This window comes from Sebastes umbrosus, chromosome 23, assembly GCF_015220745.1.
Source record: "Sebastes umbrosus isolate fSebUmb1 chromosome 23, fSebUmb1.pri, whole genome shotgun sequence".
Taxonomy (NCBI): Eukaryota; Metazoa; Chordata; class Actinopteri; order Perciformes; family Sebastidae; genus Sebastes; species Sebastes umbrosus.
The window spans coordinates 17,802,871-17,818,488 of record NC_051291.1 but is presented as its reverse complement, the minus strand read 5'-3'; the positions used below and the strand labels follow the sequence as shown (position 1 = coordinate 17,818,488).

General features: G+C 45.4%; 1 protein-coding gene across 1 annotated transcript in view; it reads left to right on the top strand.

Moving 5' to 3' along the window:
- The first annotated feature begins 13,680 nt into the window (after positions 1-13,680).
- The window catches only part of LOC119482968 (tetraspanin-8-like), a 12,019-nt gene continuing 10,081 nt past the window's right edge, over positions 13,681-15,618 (top strand). The window contains exons 1-2 of the mRNA XM_037760882.1: positions 13,681-13,893; positions 15,507-15,572. Of these exons, the coding sequence (XP_037616810.1) occupies positions 13,834-13,893; positions 15,507-15,572 (126 nt within the window). The 5' untranslated portion in view covers positions 13,681-13,833. The remainder of the gene's footprint in view (positions 13,894-15,506; positions 15,573-15,618) is intronic.

Genomic DNA, 15,618 nt, shown 5'->3' with positions numbered 1-15,618 from the left:
TCTACGACAGGCACTCTCTGCTGAGCGATATAACACCTCCCACAAGACTTTACGACAAACGGATCATGAGTTATGAAAGGGGGCGTGGCTAATGTGTAGGGGGCGGGCATAACTTTCACCAATGAAACAGGCACTCTCTGCTGAGTGATATGACACCTCCCACAAGACTCTACTATAAACGGTTCATGAGATATGAAAGGGGGCGTGGCTAATGTATAGGGAGCGGGGATAACAATACCAACTTAACAGGCACTCTCTGCTGAGTGATATGACACCTCCCACAAGACTCTACGACAAACGGTTCATGAGTTATGAAAGGGGGCGTGGCTAATGTGTAGGGGGCGGGGATAACCTTAACCAATAAAACAGGAACTCTCTGCTGAGTGATATGACACCTCCCATAAGCCTGTACGACAAACGGTTCATGAGTTATGAAAGGGGGCGTGGCTATGACTATATTTTTGCATTTACATATAATCAGGACTGGACCCTTATCATACCTGAGAAATTTGGGGCAGATCGAACTATGTACAGTTGAGTTAGGGTTAACCCACTCTCTGCTGAGTGATATGACACCTCCCACAAGACTCTACGACAAACGGTTCATGAGTTATGAAAGGGGGCGGGGCTAATGTGTAGGGGGCGGGGATAACCTTCACCAATGAAACAGGCACTCTCTGCTGAGTGATATGACACCTCCCACAAGACTCTACGACAAACGGATCATGAGTTATGAAAGGGGGCGGGGCTAATGTGTAGGGGCCGTGGCTATGACTATATTTTTGCATTTACATATAATCAGGACTGGACCCTTATCATACCTGAGAAATTTGGGGCAGATCGGACTATGTACAGTTGAGTTAGGGTTAACCCACTCTCTGCTGAGTGATATGACACATCCCACAAGACTCTACTATAAACGGTTCATGAGTTATGAAAGGGGGCGGGGCTAACGTCTTAGGGCGGGGCTATGAGTATAATTTTTCATATACATGTCATCAGTACTGGAGCACCATCATACCTGAGAGATTTGGGGCAGATCGGACTATGTACAGTTGAGTTACAATAACTGGCGAATGGCTCAAAATGGCCGCCACGCTACGGTCCGATCGTTAAGTGGACACTCATCATTTTAATAACTTTTCATCTTCAAGGTCTTAAGATGGTCCTGACCAAATTTCAACTCCATCTGATCAAATCTGTAGGAGGAGTTCGTTAAAGTACGCGGCCAATAAAACTCAAAAATTGGGAAAATCGTACATAAAATCCAATATGGCCGACTTCTGGGTGGGCGGGGCTTATGAAACCCAATGAGGAATATGTTTCAAATGATGAGTGGGATATGCATACCAAATTTCATGAATATCGGATCAACTTTGACAAAGTTAAAATTTCAACGCGTTAGGGGGCGCTATAGAGCCGGCTAAACACACTGAGCCTAATGGCTATACAGTTACATAAAGTTCACAGGTGTCTATCATTTTGCCAAATTTTATGAGATTCCGAGTACCTAAAGGTATGTTCAAAATCTGAAAGACATAAGGGGGCGCTAGAGAGCCAACATGCCACGCCCAAGCAAAATTTCACCACTAAAATGAAGTAATTACTAGTTTGGATGTGTGTGTAAAGTTTCATAAATTTTTGTGCATCCTAAAGTCTTCAAATATGCGTTCGTAAATTCTAAAATCACGCAGGAAGTCCAACATGGCTGACTTCCTGTTTGCCGAAGAAATCTCAAAATCATTTAATCCAGGTACGAGGGCGTGAGCAATGACATACTTGAATTTCGTGAAGATCGAAGAAACTTTCTCTGAAAAACTGCGTACGTTAGGTGGCGCTATGGAGCCCCCTGGAGACACCCGAGCCCAGTCACTCCAGAACATTGAATTTCCCACCAGTTCTGACGCATACTCCACTTTTCGTGAGTTTTGGGGATGGCTAAGGTCGTCAAAAACGCGATCTTGCAGCGGAAAAAGAATAATAATTAAAGCTGCAAGCAGCGATGAACGGGCCCTCGCCCCTTGCGCGTCGGGGATGCTGGCGGGACGCCGACCGACGCGGCCGGGCACCGTGAAGCCGAAACTCTGACGAGCGCCACGACGCCTGCCGCAAGGCTCTACGACAAACGGTTCATGAGTTATGAAAGGGGGCGGGGCTAATGTGTAGGGGGCGGGCATAACCTTCACCAATGAAACAGGCACTCTCTGCTGAGTTATATGACACTTCCCACAAGACTCTACGACAAACGGATCACGAGTTATGAAAGGGGGCGGGGCTAATGTGTAGGGGGCGGGCATAACCTTCACCAATGAAACAGGCACTCTCTGCTGAGTGATATGACACCTCCCACAAGACTCTACGACAAACGGATCATGAGTTATGAAAGGGGGCGGGGCTAATGTGTAGGGGGCGGGGATAACCTTCACCAATGAAACAGGCACTCTCTGCTGAGTGATATGACACCTCCCACAAGACTCTACGACAAACGGATCATGAGTAATGAAAGGGGGCGTGGCTAATGTGTAGGGGGCGGGCTATGACTATATTTTTGCATTTACATATAATCAGGACTGGACCCTTATCATACCTGAGAAATTTGGGGCAGATCGGACTATGTACAGTTGAGTTAGGGTTAACCCACTCTCTGCTGAGTGATATGACACATCCCACAAGACTCTACTATAAACGGTTCATGAGTTATGAAAGGGGGCGGGGCTAACGTCTTAGGGCGGGGCTATGAGTATAATTTTTCATATACATGTCATCAGTACTGGAGCACCATCATACCTGAGAGATTTGGGGCAGATCGGACTATGTACAGTTGAGTTACAATAACTGGCGAATGGCTCAAAATGGCCGCCACGCTACGGTCCGATCGTTAAGTGGACACTCATCATTTTAATAACTTTTCATCTTCAAGGTCTTAAGATGGTCCTGACCAAATTTCAACTCCATCTGATCAAATCTGTAGGAGGAGTTCGTTAAAGTACGCGGCCAATAAAACTCAAAAATTGGGAAAATCGTACATAAAATCCAATATGGCCGACTTCTGGGTGGGCGGGGCTTATGAAACCCAATGAGGAATATGTTTCAAATGATGAGTGGGATATGCATACCAAATTTCATGAATATCGGATCAACTTTGACAAAGTTAAAATTTCAACGCGTTAGGGGGCGCTATAGAGCCGGCTAAACACACTGAGCCTAATGGCTATACAGTTACATAAAGTTCACAGGTGTCTATCATTTTGCCAAATTTTATGAGATTCCGAGTACCTAAAGGTATGTTCAAAATCTGAAAGACATAAGGGGGCGCTAGAGAGCCAACATGCCACGCCCAAGCAAAATTTCACCACTAAAATGAAGTAATTACTAGTTTGGATGTGTGTGTAAAGTTTCATAAATTTTTGTGCATCCTAAAGTCTTCAAATATGCGTTCGTAAATTCTAAAATCACGCAGGAAGTCCAACATGGCTGACTTCCTGTTTGCCGAAGAAATCTCAAAATCATTTAATCCAGGTATGAGGGCGTGAGAAATGACATACTTGAATTTCGTGAAGATCGAAGAAACTTTCTCTGAAAAACTGCGTACGTTAGGGGGCGCTATGGAGCCCTCTGGAGACACCCGAGCCCAGTCACTCCAGAACATTGAATTTCCCACCAGTTCTGACGCATACTCCACTTTTCGTGAGTTTTGGGGATGGCTAAGGTCGTCAAAAACGCGATCTTGCAGCGGAAAAAGAATAATAATTAAAGCTGCAAGCAGCGATGAACGGGCCCTCGCCCCTTGCGCGTCGGGGATGCTGGCGGGACGCCGACCGACGCGGCCGGGCACCGTGAAGCCGAAACTCTGACGAGCGCCACGACGCCTGCCGCAAGGCTCTACGACAGGCACTCTCTGCTGAGCGATATAACACCTCCCACAAGACTCTACGACAAACGGATCACGAGTTATGAAAGGGGGCGTGGCTAATGTGTAGGGGGCGGGCATAACTTTCACCAATGAAACAGGCACTCTCTGCTGAGTGATATGACACCCCCCACAAGACTCTACTACAAACGGATCATGAGTTATGAAAGGGGGCGGGGCTAATGTGTAGGGGGCGGGGCTAACCATCCCCAATGAAACAGGCACTCTCTGCTGAGTGATATGACACCTCCCGCAAGACTCTACTATAAACGGTTCATGAGATATGAAAGGGGGCGGGGCTAACGTCTTGGGGCGGGGCTATGAGTATAATTTTTCATATACATGTCATCAGTACTGGACCACCATCATACCTGAGAGATTTGGGGCAGATCGGACTATGTACAGTTGAGTTACAATAACTGCCTGTTTCATGGCGAATGGCTCAAAATGGACGCCACGCCACGTTCCGCTCGTTAAGTGAAAACTCACGATTTTAATAACTTTTCATCTTCAAGGTCTTAAGATGGTCCTGACCAAATTTCAAATCGATCTGATTAAATCTGTAGGAGGAGTTCGTTAAAGTACGCGGCCTATAAAATGCTAAAAGTGACATGAAATCCAATATGGCCGACTTCCGGGTGGGCGGAGCTAATGAAACCCAATGAGGAATATGTTTCAAATGATGAGTGGGATATGCATACCAAATTTCATGATTATCGGATCAACTTTGACAAAGTTAAAATTTCAACGCGTTAGGGGGCGCTATAGAGCCGGCTAAACACACTGAGCCTAATGGCTATATATTTAAATAAAGTTCACAGGTGTCTATCATCTTGCCAAATTTCATGAGTTTTCGAGTACCTAAAGGTATGTTCAAAATCTGAAAGACATAAGGGGGCGCTAGAGAGCCAACATGCCACGCCCAAGCAAAATTTCACCACTAAAATTAAGTAATTACTAGTTTGGATGTGTGTGTAAAGTTTCATAAATTTTTGTGCATCCTAAAGTCTTCAAATATGCATTCGTAAATTCTAAAATCACGCAGGAAGTCCAACATGGCTGACTTCCTGTTTGCCGAAGAAATCTCAAAATCATTTAATCCAGGTATGAGGGCGTGAGCAATGACATACTTGAATTTCGTGAAGATCGAAGAAACTTTCTCTGAAAAACTGCGTACGTTAGGGGGCGCTATGGAGCCCTCTGGAGACACCCGAGCCCAGTCACTCCAGAACATTGAATTTCCCACCAGTTCTGACGCATACTCCACTTTTCGTGAGTTTTGGGGATGGCTAAGGTCGTCAAAAACGCGATCTTGCAGCGGAAAAAGAATAATAATAATAATCCCCAGAAAAACAATAGGTTCCTTGCACTTCGTGCCAGGACACCGTTGGGTCCTGGCACTTTCGTGCTCGGGCCCTAATAATAATCCCCAGAAAAACAATAGGTTCCTTGCACTTCGTGCCAGGACACCGTTGGGTCCTGGCACTTTCGTGCTCGGGCCCTAATAATAATCCCCAGAAAAACAATAGGTTCCTTGCACTTCGTGCCAGGACACCGTTGGGTCCTGGCACTTTCGTGCTCGGGCCCTAATTAAAGCTGCAAGCAGCGATGAACGGGTCCTCGCCCCTTGCGCGTCGAGGATGCTGGCGGGACGCCGACCGACGCGGCCGGGCACCGTGAAGCCGAAACTCTGACGAGCGCCACGACGCCTGCCGCAAGGCTCTACGACAGGCACTCTCTGCTGAGCGATATAACACCTCCCACAAGACTCTACGACAAACGGATCACGAGTTATGAAAGGGGGCGTGGCTAATGTGTAGGGGGCGGGCATAACTTTCACCAATGAAACAGGCACTCTCTGCTGAGTGATATGACACCCCCCACAAGACTCTACTACAAACGGATCATGAGTTATGAAAGGGGGCGGGGCTAATGTGTAGGGGGCGGGGCTAACCATCCCCAATGAAACAGGCACTCTCTGCTGAGTGATATGACACCTCCCGCAAGACTCTACTATAAACGGTTCATGAGATATGAAAGGGGGCGGGGCTAACGTCTTGGGGCGGGGCTATGAGTATAATTTTTCATATACATGTCATCAGTACTGGACCACCATCATACCTGAGAGATTTGGGGCAGATCGGACTATGTACAGTTGAGTTACAATAACTGCCTGTTTCATGGCGAATGGCTCAAAATGGACGCCACGCCACGTTCCGCTCGTTAAGTGAAAACTCACGATTTTAATAACTTTTCATCTTCAAGGTCTTAAGATGGTCCTGACCAAATTTCAAATCGATCTGATTAAATCTGTAGGAGGAGTTCGTTAAAGTACGCGGCCTATAAAATGCTAAAAGTGACATGAAATCCAATATGGCCGACTTCCGGGTGGGCGGAGCTAATGAAACCCAATGAGGAATATGTTTCAAATGATGAGTGGGATATGCATACCAAATTTCATGATTATCGGATCAACTTTGACAAAGTTAAAATTTCAACGCGTTAGGGGGCGCTATAGAGCCGGCTAAACACACTGAGCCTAATGGCTATATATTTAAATAAAGTTCACAGGTGTCTATCATCTTGCCAAATTTCATGAGTTTTCGAGTACCTAAAGGTATGTTCAAAATCTGAAAGACATAAGGGGGCGCTAGAGAGCCAACATGCCACGCCCAAGCAAAATTTCACCACTAAAATTAAGTAATTACTAGTTTGGATGTGCGTGTAAAGTTTCATAAATTTTTGTGCATCCTAAAGTCTTCAAATATGCGTTCGTAAATTCTAAAATCACGCAGGAAGTCCAACATGGCTGACTTCCTGTTTGCCGAAGAAATCTCAAAATCATTTAATCCAGGTATGAGGGCGTGAGCAATGACATACTTGAATTTCGTGAAGATCGAAGAAACTTTCTCTGAAAAACTGCGTACGTTAGGGGGCGCTATGGAGCCCTCTGGAGACACCCGAGCCCAGTCACTCCAGAACATTGAATTTCCCACCAGTTCTGACGCATACTCCACTTTTCGTGAGTTTTGGGGATGGCTAAGGTCGTCAAAAACGCGATCTTGCAGCGGAAAAAGAATAATTAAAGCTGCAAGCAGCGATGAACGGGCCCTCGCCCCTTGCGCGTCGAGGATGCTGGCGGGACGCCGACCGACGCGGCCGGGCACCGTGAAGCCGAAACTCTGACGAGCGCCACGACGCCTGCCGCAAGGCTCTACGACAGGCACTCTCTGCTGAGCGATATAACACCTCCCACAAGACTCTACGACAAACGGATCACGAGTTATGAAAGGGGGCGTGGCTAATGTGTAGGGGGCGGGCATAACTTTCACCAATGAAACAGGCACTCTCTGCTGAGTGATATGACACCCCCCACAAGACTCTACTACAAACGGATCATGAGTTATGAAAGGGGGCGGGGCTAATGTGTAGGGGGCGGGGCTAACCATCCCCAATGAAACAGGCACTCTCTGCTGAGTGATATGACACCTCCCGCAAGACTCTACTATAAACGGTTCATGAGATATGAAAGGGGGCGGGGCTAACGTCTTGGGGCGGGGCTATGAGTATAATTTTTCATATACATGTCATCAGTACTGGACCACCATCATACCTGAGAGATTTGGGGCAGATCGGACTATGTACAGTTGAGTTACAATAACTGCCTGTTTCATGGCGAATGGCTCAAAATGGACGCCACGCCACGTTCCGCTCGTTAAGTGAAAACTCACGATTTTAATAACTTTTCATCTTCAAGGTCTTAAGATGGTCCTGACCAAATTTCAAATCGATCTGATTAAATCTGTAGGAGGAGTTCGTTAAAGTACGCGGCCTATAAAATGCTAAAAGTGACATGAAATCCAATATGGCCGACTTCCGGGTGGGCGGAGCTAATGAAACCCAATGAGGAATATGTTTCAAATGATGAGTGGGATATGCATACCAAATTTCATGATTATCGGATCAACTTTGACAAAGTTAAAATTTCAACGCGTTAGGGGGCGCTATAGAGCCGGCTAAACACACTGAGCCTAATGGCTATATATTTAAATAAAGTTCACAGGTGTCTATCATCTTGCCAAATTTCATGAGTTTTCGAGTACCTAAAGGTATGTTCAAAATCTGAAAGACATAAGGGGGCGCTAGAGAGCCAACATGCCACGCCCAAGCAAAATTTCACCACTAAAATTAAGTAATTACTAGTTTGGATGTGTGTGTAAAGTTTCATAAATTTTTGTGCATCCTAAAGTCTTCAAATATGCGTTCGTAAATTCTAAAATCACGCAGGAAGTCCAACATGGCTGACTTCCTGTTTGCCGAAGAAATCTCAAAATCATTTAATCCAGGTATGAGGGCGTGAGCAATGACATACTTGAATTTCGTGAAGATCGAAGAAACTTTCTCTGAAAAACTGCGTACGTTAGGGGGCGCTATGGAGCCCTCTGGAGACACCCGAGCCCAGTCACTCCAGAACATTGAATTTCCCACCAGTTCTGACGCATACTCCACTTTTCGTGAGTTTTGGGGATGGCTAAGGTCGTCAAAAACGCGATCTTGCAGCGGAAAAAGAATAATAATAATAATCCCCAGAAAAACAATAGGTTCCTTGCACTTCGTGCCAGGACACCGTTGGGTCCTGGCACTTTCGTGCTCGGGCCCTAATAATAATAATCCCCAGAAAAACAATAGGTTCCTTGCACTTCGTGCCAGGACACCGTTGGGTCCTGGCACTTTCGTGCTCGGGCCCTAATAATAATCCCCAGAAAAACAATAGGTTCCTTGCACTTCGTGCCAGGACACCGTTGGGTCCTGGCACTTTCGTGCTCGGGCCCTAATTAAAGCTGCAAGCAGCGATGAACGGGCCCTCGCCCCTTGCGCGTCGAGGATGCTGGCGGGACGCCGACCGACGCGGCCGGGCACCGTGAAGCCGAAACTCTGACGAGCGCCACGACGCCTGCCGCAAGGCTCTACGACAGGCACTCTCTGCTGAGCGATATAACACCTCCCACAAGACTCTACGACAAACGGATCACGAGTTATGAAAGGGGGCGTGGCTAATGTGTAGGGGGCGGGCATAACTTTCACCAATGAAACAGGCACTCTCTGCTGAGTGATATGACACCCCCCACAAGACTCCACTACAAACGGATCATGAGTTATGAAAGGGGGCGGGGCTAATGTGTAGGGGGCGGGGCTAACCATCCCCAATGAAACAGGCACTCTCTGCTGAGTGATATGACACCTCCCGCAAGACTCTACTATAAACGGTTCATGAGATATGAAAGGGGGCGGGGCTAACGTCTTGGGGCGGGGCTATGAGTATAATTTTTCATATACATGTCATCAGTACTGGACCACCATCATACCTGAGAGATTTGGGGCAGATCGGACTATGTACAGTTGAGTTACAATAACTGCCTGTTTCATGGCGAATGGCTCAAAATGGACGCCACGCCACGTTCCGCTCGTTAAGTGAAAACTCACGATTTTAATAACTTTTCATCTTCAAGGTCTTAAGATGGTCCTGACCAAATTTCAAATCGATCTGATTAAATCTGTAGGAGGAGTTCGTTAAAGTACGCGGCCTATAAAATGCTAAAAGTGACATGAAATCCAATATGGCCGACTTCCGGGTGGGCGGAGCTAATGAAACCCAATGAGGAATATGTTTCAAATGATGAGTGGGATATGCATACCAAATTTCATGATTATCGGATCAACTTTGACAAAGTTAAAATTTCAACGCGTTAGGGGGCGCTATAGAGCCGGCTAAACACACTGAGCCTAATGGCTACATATTTAAATAAAGTTCACAGGTGTCTATCATCTTGCCAAATTTCATGAGTTTTCGAGTACCTAAAGGTATGTTCAAAATCTGAAAGACATAAGGGGGCGCTAGAGAGCCAACATGCCACGCCCAAGCAAAATTTCACCACTAAAATTAAGTAATTACTAGTTTGGATGTGTGTGTAAAGTTTCATAAATTTTTGTGCATCCTAAAGTCTTCAAATATGCGTTCGTAAATTCTAAAATCACGCAGGAAGTCCAACATGGCTGACTTCCTGTTTGCCGAAGAAATCTCAAAATCATTTAATCCAGGTATGAGGGCGTGAGCAATGACATACTTGAATTTCGTGAAGATCGAAGAAACTTTCTCTGAAAAACTGCGTACGTTAGGGGGCGCTATGGAGCCCTCTGGAGACACCCGAGCCCAGTCACTCCAGAACATTGAATTTCCCACCAGTTCTGACGCATACTCCACTTTTCGTGAGTTTTGGGGATGGCTAAGGTCGTCAAAAACGCGATCTTGCAGCGGAAAAAGAATAATAATTAAAGCTGCAAGCAGCGATGAACGGGCCCTCGCCCCTTGCGCGTCGAGGATGCTGGCGGGACGCCGACCGACGCGGCCGGGCACCGTGAAGCCGAAACTCTGACGAGCGCCACGACGCCTGCCGCAAGGCTCTACGACAGGCACTCTCTGCTGAGCGATATAACACCTCCCACAAGACTCTACGACAAACGGATCACGAGTTATGAAAGGGGGCGTGGCTAATGTGTAGGGGGCGGGCATAACTTTCACCAATGAAACAGGCACTCTCTGCTGAGTGATATGACACCCCCCACAAGACTCTACTACAAACGGATCATGAGTTATGAAAGGGGGCGGGGCTAATGTGTAGGGGGCGGGGCTAACCATCCCCAATGAAACAGGCACTCTCTGCTGAGTGATATGACACCTCCCGCAAGACTCTACTATAAACGGTTCATGAGATATGAAAGGGGGCGGGGCTAACGTCTTGGGGCGGGGCTATGAGTATAATTTTTCATATACATGTCATCAGTACTGGACCACCATCATACCTGAGAGATTTGGGGCAGATCGGACTATGTACAGTTGAGTTACAATAACTGCCTGTTTCATGGCGAATGGCTCAAAATGGACGCCACGCCACGTTCCGCTCGTTAAGTGAAAACTCACGATTTTAATAACTTTTCATCTTCAAGGTCTTAAGATGGTCCTGACCAAATTTCAAATCGATCTGATTAAATCTGTAGGAGGAGTTCGTTAAAGTACGCGGCCTATAAAATGCTAAAAGTGACATGAAATCCAATATGGCCGACTTCCGGGTGGGCGGAGCTAATGAAACCCAATGAGGAATATGTTTCAAATGATGAGTGGGATATGCATACCAAATTTCATGATTATCGGATCAACTTTGACAAAGTTAAAATTTCAACGCGTTAGGGGGCGCTATAGAGCCGGCTAAACACACTGAGCCTAATGGCTATATATTTAAATAAAGTTCACAGGTGTCTATCATCTTGCCAAATTTCATGAGTTTTCGAGTACCTAAAGGTATGTTCAAAATCTGAAAGACATAAGGGGGCGCTAGAGAGCCAACATGCCACGCCCAAGCAAAATTTCACCACTAAAATGAAGTAATTACTAGTTTGGATGTGTGTGTAAAGTTTCATAAATTTTTGTGCATCCTAAAGTCTTCAAATATGCGTTCGTAAATTCTAAAATCACGCAGGAAGTCCAACATGGCTGACTTCCTGTTTGCCGAAGAAATCTCAAAATCATTTAATCCAGGTATGAGGGCGTGAGCAATGACATACTTGAATTTCGTGAAGATCGAAGAAACTTTCTCTGAAAAACTGCGTACGTTAGGGGGCGCTATGGAGCCCTCTGGAGACACCCGAGCCCAGTCACTCCAGAACATTGAATTTCCCACCAGTTCTGACGCATACTCCACTTTTCGTGAGTTTTGGGGATGGCTAAGGTCGTCAAAAACGCGATCTTGCAGCGGAAAAAGAATAATAATTAAAGCTGCAAGCAGCGATGAACGGGCCCTCGCCCCTTGCGCGTCGAGGATGCTGGCGGGACGCCGACCGACGCGGCCGGGCACCGTGAAGCCGAAACTCTGACGAGCGCCACGACGCCTGCCGCAAGGCTCTACGACAGGCACTCTCTGCTGAGCGATATAACACCTCCCACAAGACTCTACGACAAACGGATCACGAGTTATGAAAGGGGGCGTGGCTAATGTGTAGGGGGCGGGCATAACTTTCACCAATGAAACAGGCACTCTCTGCTGAGTGATATGACACCCCCCACAAGACTCTACTACAAACGGATCATGAGTTATGAAAGGGGGCGGGGCTAATGTGTAGGGGGCGGGGCTAACCATCCCCAATGAAACAGGCACTCTCTGCTGAGTGATATGACACCTCCCGCAAGACTCTACTATAAACGGTTCATGAGATATGAAAGGGGGCGGGGCTAACGTCTTGGGGCGGGGCTATGAGTATAATTTTTCATATACATGTCATCAGTACTGGACCACCATCATACCTGAGAGATTTGGGGCAGATCGGACTATGTACAGTTGAGTTACAATAACTGCCTGTTTCATGGCGAATGGCTCAAAATGGACGCCACGCCACGTTCCGCTCGTTAAGTGAAAACTCACGATTTTAATAACTTTTCATCTTCAAGGTCTTAAGATGGTCCTGACCAAATTTCAAATCGATCTGATTAAATCTGTAGGAGGAGTTCGTTAAAGTACGCGGCCTATAAAATGCTAAAAGTGACATGAAATCCAATATGGCCGACTTCCGGGTGGGCGGAGCTAATGAAACCCAATGAGGAATATGTTTCAAATGATGAGTGGGATATGCATACCAAATTTCATGATTATCGGATCAACTTTGACAAAGTTAAAATTTCAACGCGTTAGGGGGCGCTATAGAGCCGGCTAAACACACTGAGCCTAATGGCTATATATTTAAATAAAGTTCACAGGTGTCTATCATCTTGCCAAATTTCATGAGTTTTCGAGTACCTAAAGGTATGTTCAAAATCTGAAAGACATAAGGGGGCGCTAGAGAGCCAACATGCCACGCCCAAGCAAAATTTCACCACTAAAATTAAGTAATTACTAGTTTGGATGTGTGTGTAAAGTTTCATAAATTTTTGTGCATCCTAAAGTCTTCAAATATGCGTTCGTAAATTCTAAAATCACGCAGGAAGTCCAACATGGCTGACTTCCTGTTTGCCGAAGAAATCTCAAAATCATTTAATCCAGGTATGAGGGCGTGAGCAATGACATACTTGAATTTCGTGAAGATCGAAGAAACTTTCTCTGAAAAACTGCGTACGTTAGGGGGCGCTATGGAGCCCTCTGGAGACACCCGAGCCCAGTCACTCCAGAACATTGAATTTCCCACCAGTTCTGACGCATACTCCACTTTTCGTGAGTTTTGGGGATGGCTAAGGTCGTCAAAAACGCGATCTCGCAGCGGAAAAAGAATAATAATAATAATCCCCAGAAAAACAATAGGTTCCTTGCACTTCGTGCCAGGACACCGTTGGGTCCTGGCACTTTCGTGCTCGGGCCCTAATAATCCCCAGAAAAACAATAGGTTCCTTGCACTTCGTGCCAGGACACCGTTGGGTCCTGGCACTTTCGTGCTCGGGCCCTAATAATCCCCAGAAAAACAATAGGTTCCTTGCACTTCGTGCCAGGACACCGTTGGGTCCTGGCACTTTCGTGCTCGGGCCCTAATAATAATCCCCAGAAAAACAATAGGTTCCTTGCACTTCGTGCCAGGACACCGTTGGGTCCTGGCACTTTCGTGCTCGGGCCCTAATAATACCGACAAAAACAATAGGTTCCTTATTACCCCCCACCTCTTCAACTCTACCCCACACACACACACACACACACACACACACATGGCCAGCCCCCTTTCAGCAGCACAACATGGGGCTTTCCTTCCTCTCCTCTGTACGCCCATGCACAAACACTAAGGTGCTGCGGGCAACAAGAAGAGAACTCTCTCTTTCTCTCTCTGTAGCATGTGGATTTCTATTATAGGACACCTTTAAACTGCATGAAGGCTACATATATTGCAACACAATGGGGAAAGTGAACGCCTGTCTGAAGCGGAGTTACATTATCGTGATAAGTTTGATCGCGGTAAGTGTGTTTTTTTTCTTTTTGCTGCTGCAGAAACAAAAAGTCCATTGTCAAATTAAAACCAGAGGCACAAAGCCAGGGTCAGTAAATGCAGATTATCCCTCCGTGAAATGATACATAAAACAGCTTCTTCTGTATCAGATGCTCGAGTATGATTTGCAGATTTGCAAATCTGCAAGTCGATTGTTTCACTTCAGTTGTTTTCAGTGCAATTTATTCAAGATTTATTTGTTATTTAGCCTTAATTGTTGGTTCCAAGTCTATTAGAAACCAGAGGATTTGTTTATGAACATGTTGCTGTTTATTTTGAAAAATCCAAACTTGTTGGAATAGAGGGTTTTTTTGGGGGAGAAAGTGAACCCCCAGTGGATGAAATTGGAAAATGGACATGATGCTGTTGTGAATAACAAAAGAAATCCCTCCAGGGCATAATAAAACAAATTAAAAATATTAGGCCTATAAATAATGCTTCAGCAGTTTTGTAATAGCTAATAAAATCCCCTTTAGATAAAACACCTGTCCATATGGTGTTTATAGGGACTTGGTTTATGTGATTGCTTACTCACTAATATGAGTATAATAAAGCAATTATTGTATTAATCTAAGTATAATGTTTTCACGGCAAGCATGCAACCACATTATTTTCATTATTGTAATTATATATTCATATTTTTTTATGTAATTGTTTTCTATTAAGTTTCTTAATTAATTGCTTCATTGTTTGCTCATTGTTTTGCTGTATTTGTAGCACAAATCTTAAAGATATTCTTGGGTCATTTATCAACCAAAGTTAAAAAAATAAATAAACTAGAACAAGAAACAAAAAAATTAATAAATAAAAGACTTTTAATTCAGTTTTTAATCTCCTCCTCCTTCCTTCTCATCTTCCTCATCCTTTCTTCCACGCTTCACAGGCTAGACTGGATTGTGCAACATGTGGTTTTGCTTTGTTTGTGTGTCCCTATTAGGGCAGTTAGGAAACAGCAGTTCAATCTCTGTCTGTCCATTATGCTCCCCTCCAGGCACTGAGGAGTGTTGATGCTTTCCATGACTCTTTCTCTCCTTCGGAAACCCCCCATCAGAAACTCATCTGCAGGCACACTTTGACTCTCACAAGACACACATAATGTTCTGAGGCAAATTATAGGCCAATCACTGGCACAGGCGATGCACTGCAATGTAAAAAACTAAAATATGTCATGTTATTCTCCACAACCATCTGGCGAACCCCAGAAATGACCTGGGGACTCCCAGGTTGAGAATCACTGCTCTATGGACCTAACAGACAGTTGCTTTACATTAAGGACTAGAAGGGCTCCTATGCTTTAAGAAGACAAGGAGAGTACTCCTTTTTTTTTTCAATTATTACTCTATGCGCTGCATTTATTGCATTATTTATAATGTAATAATGTTCTCATAATGTAATACCGTACTAGGCTACACGTGTCCACTCTGGCGGATGATGAATGTGTTACATGGTCATCATAACAACAGTAATGTGGCTAAATGTGGTCCTGACAACCTCTTAATTTGACTTAAGTGCTGGCTTATCATGCTTCTCTATTCCTGGCCTTGACAATGATGACTAATGAAGTGTGTTGCTGCTGTTGCAGATCATCAGTGCCCTGCTGTTGGCAGCCACTCTGTTCAGCCACGGATACTTCCACGAAGATGAAGAGGTAACACGTTGCATTTTACAGTAACCATGTTACAAACTTGTTCCAG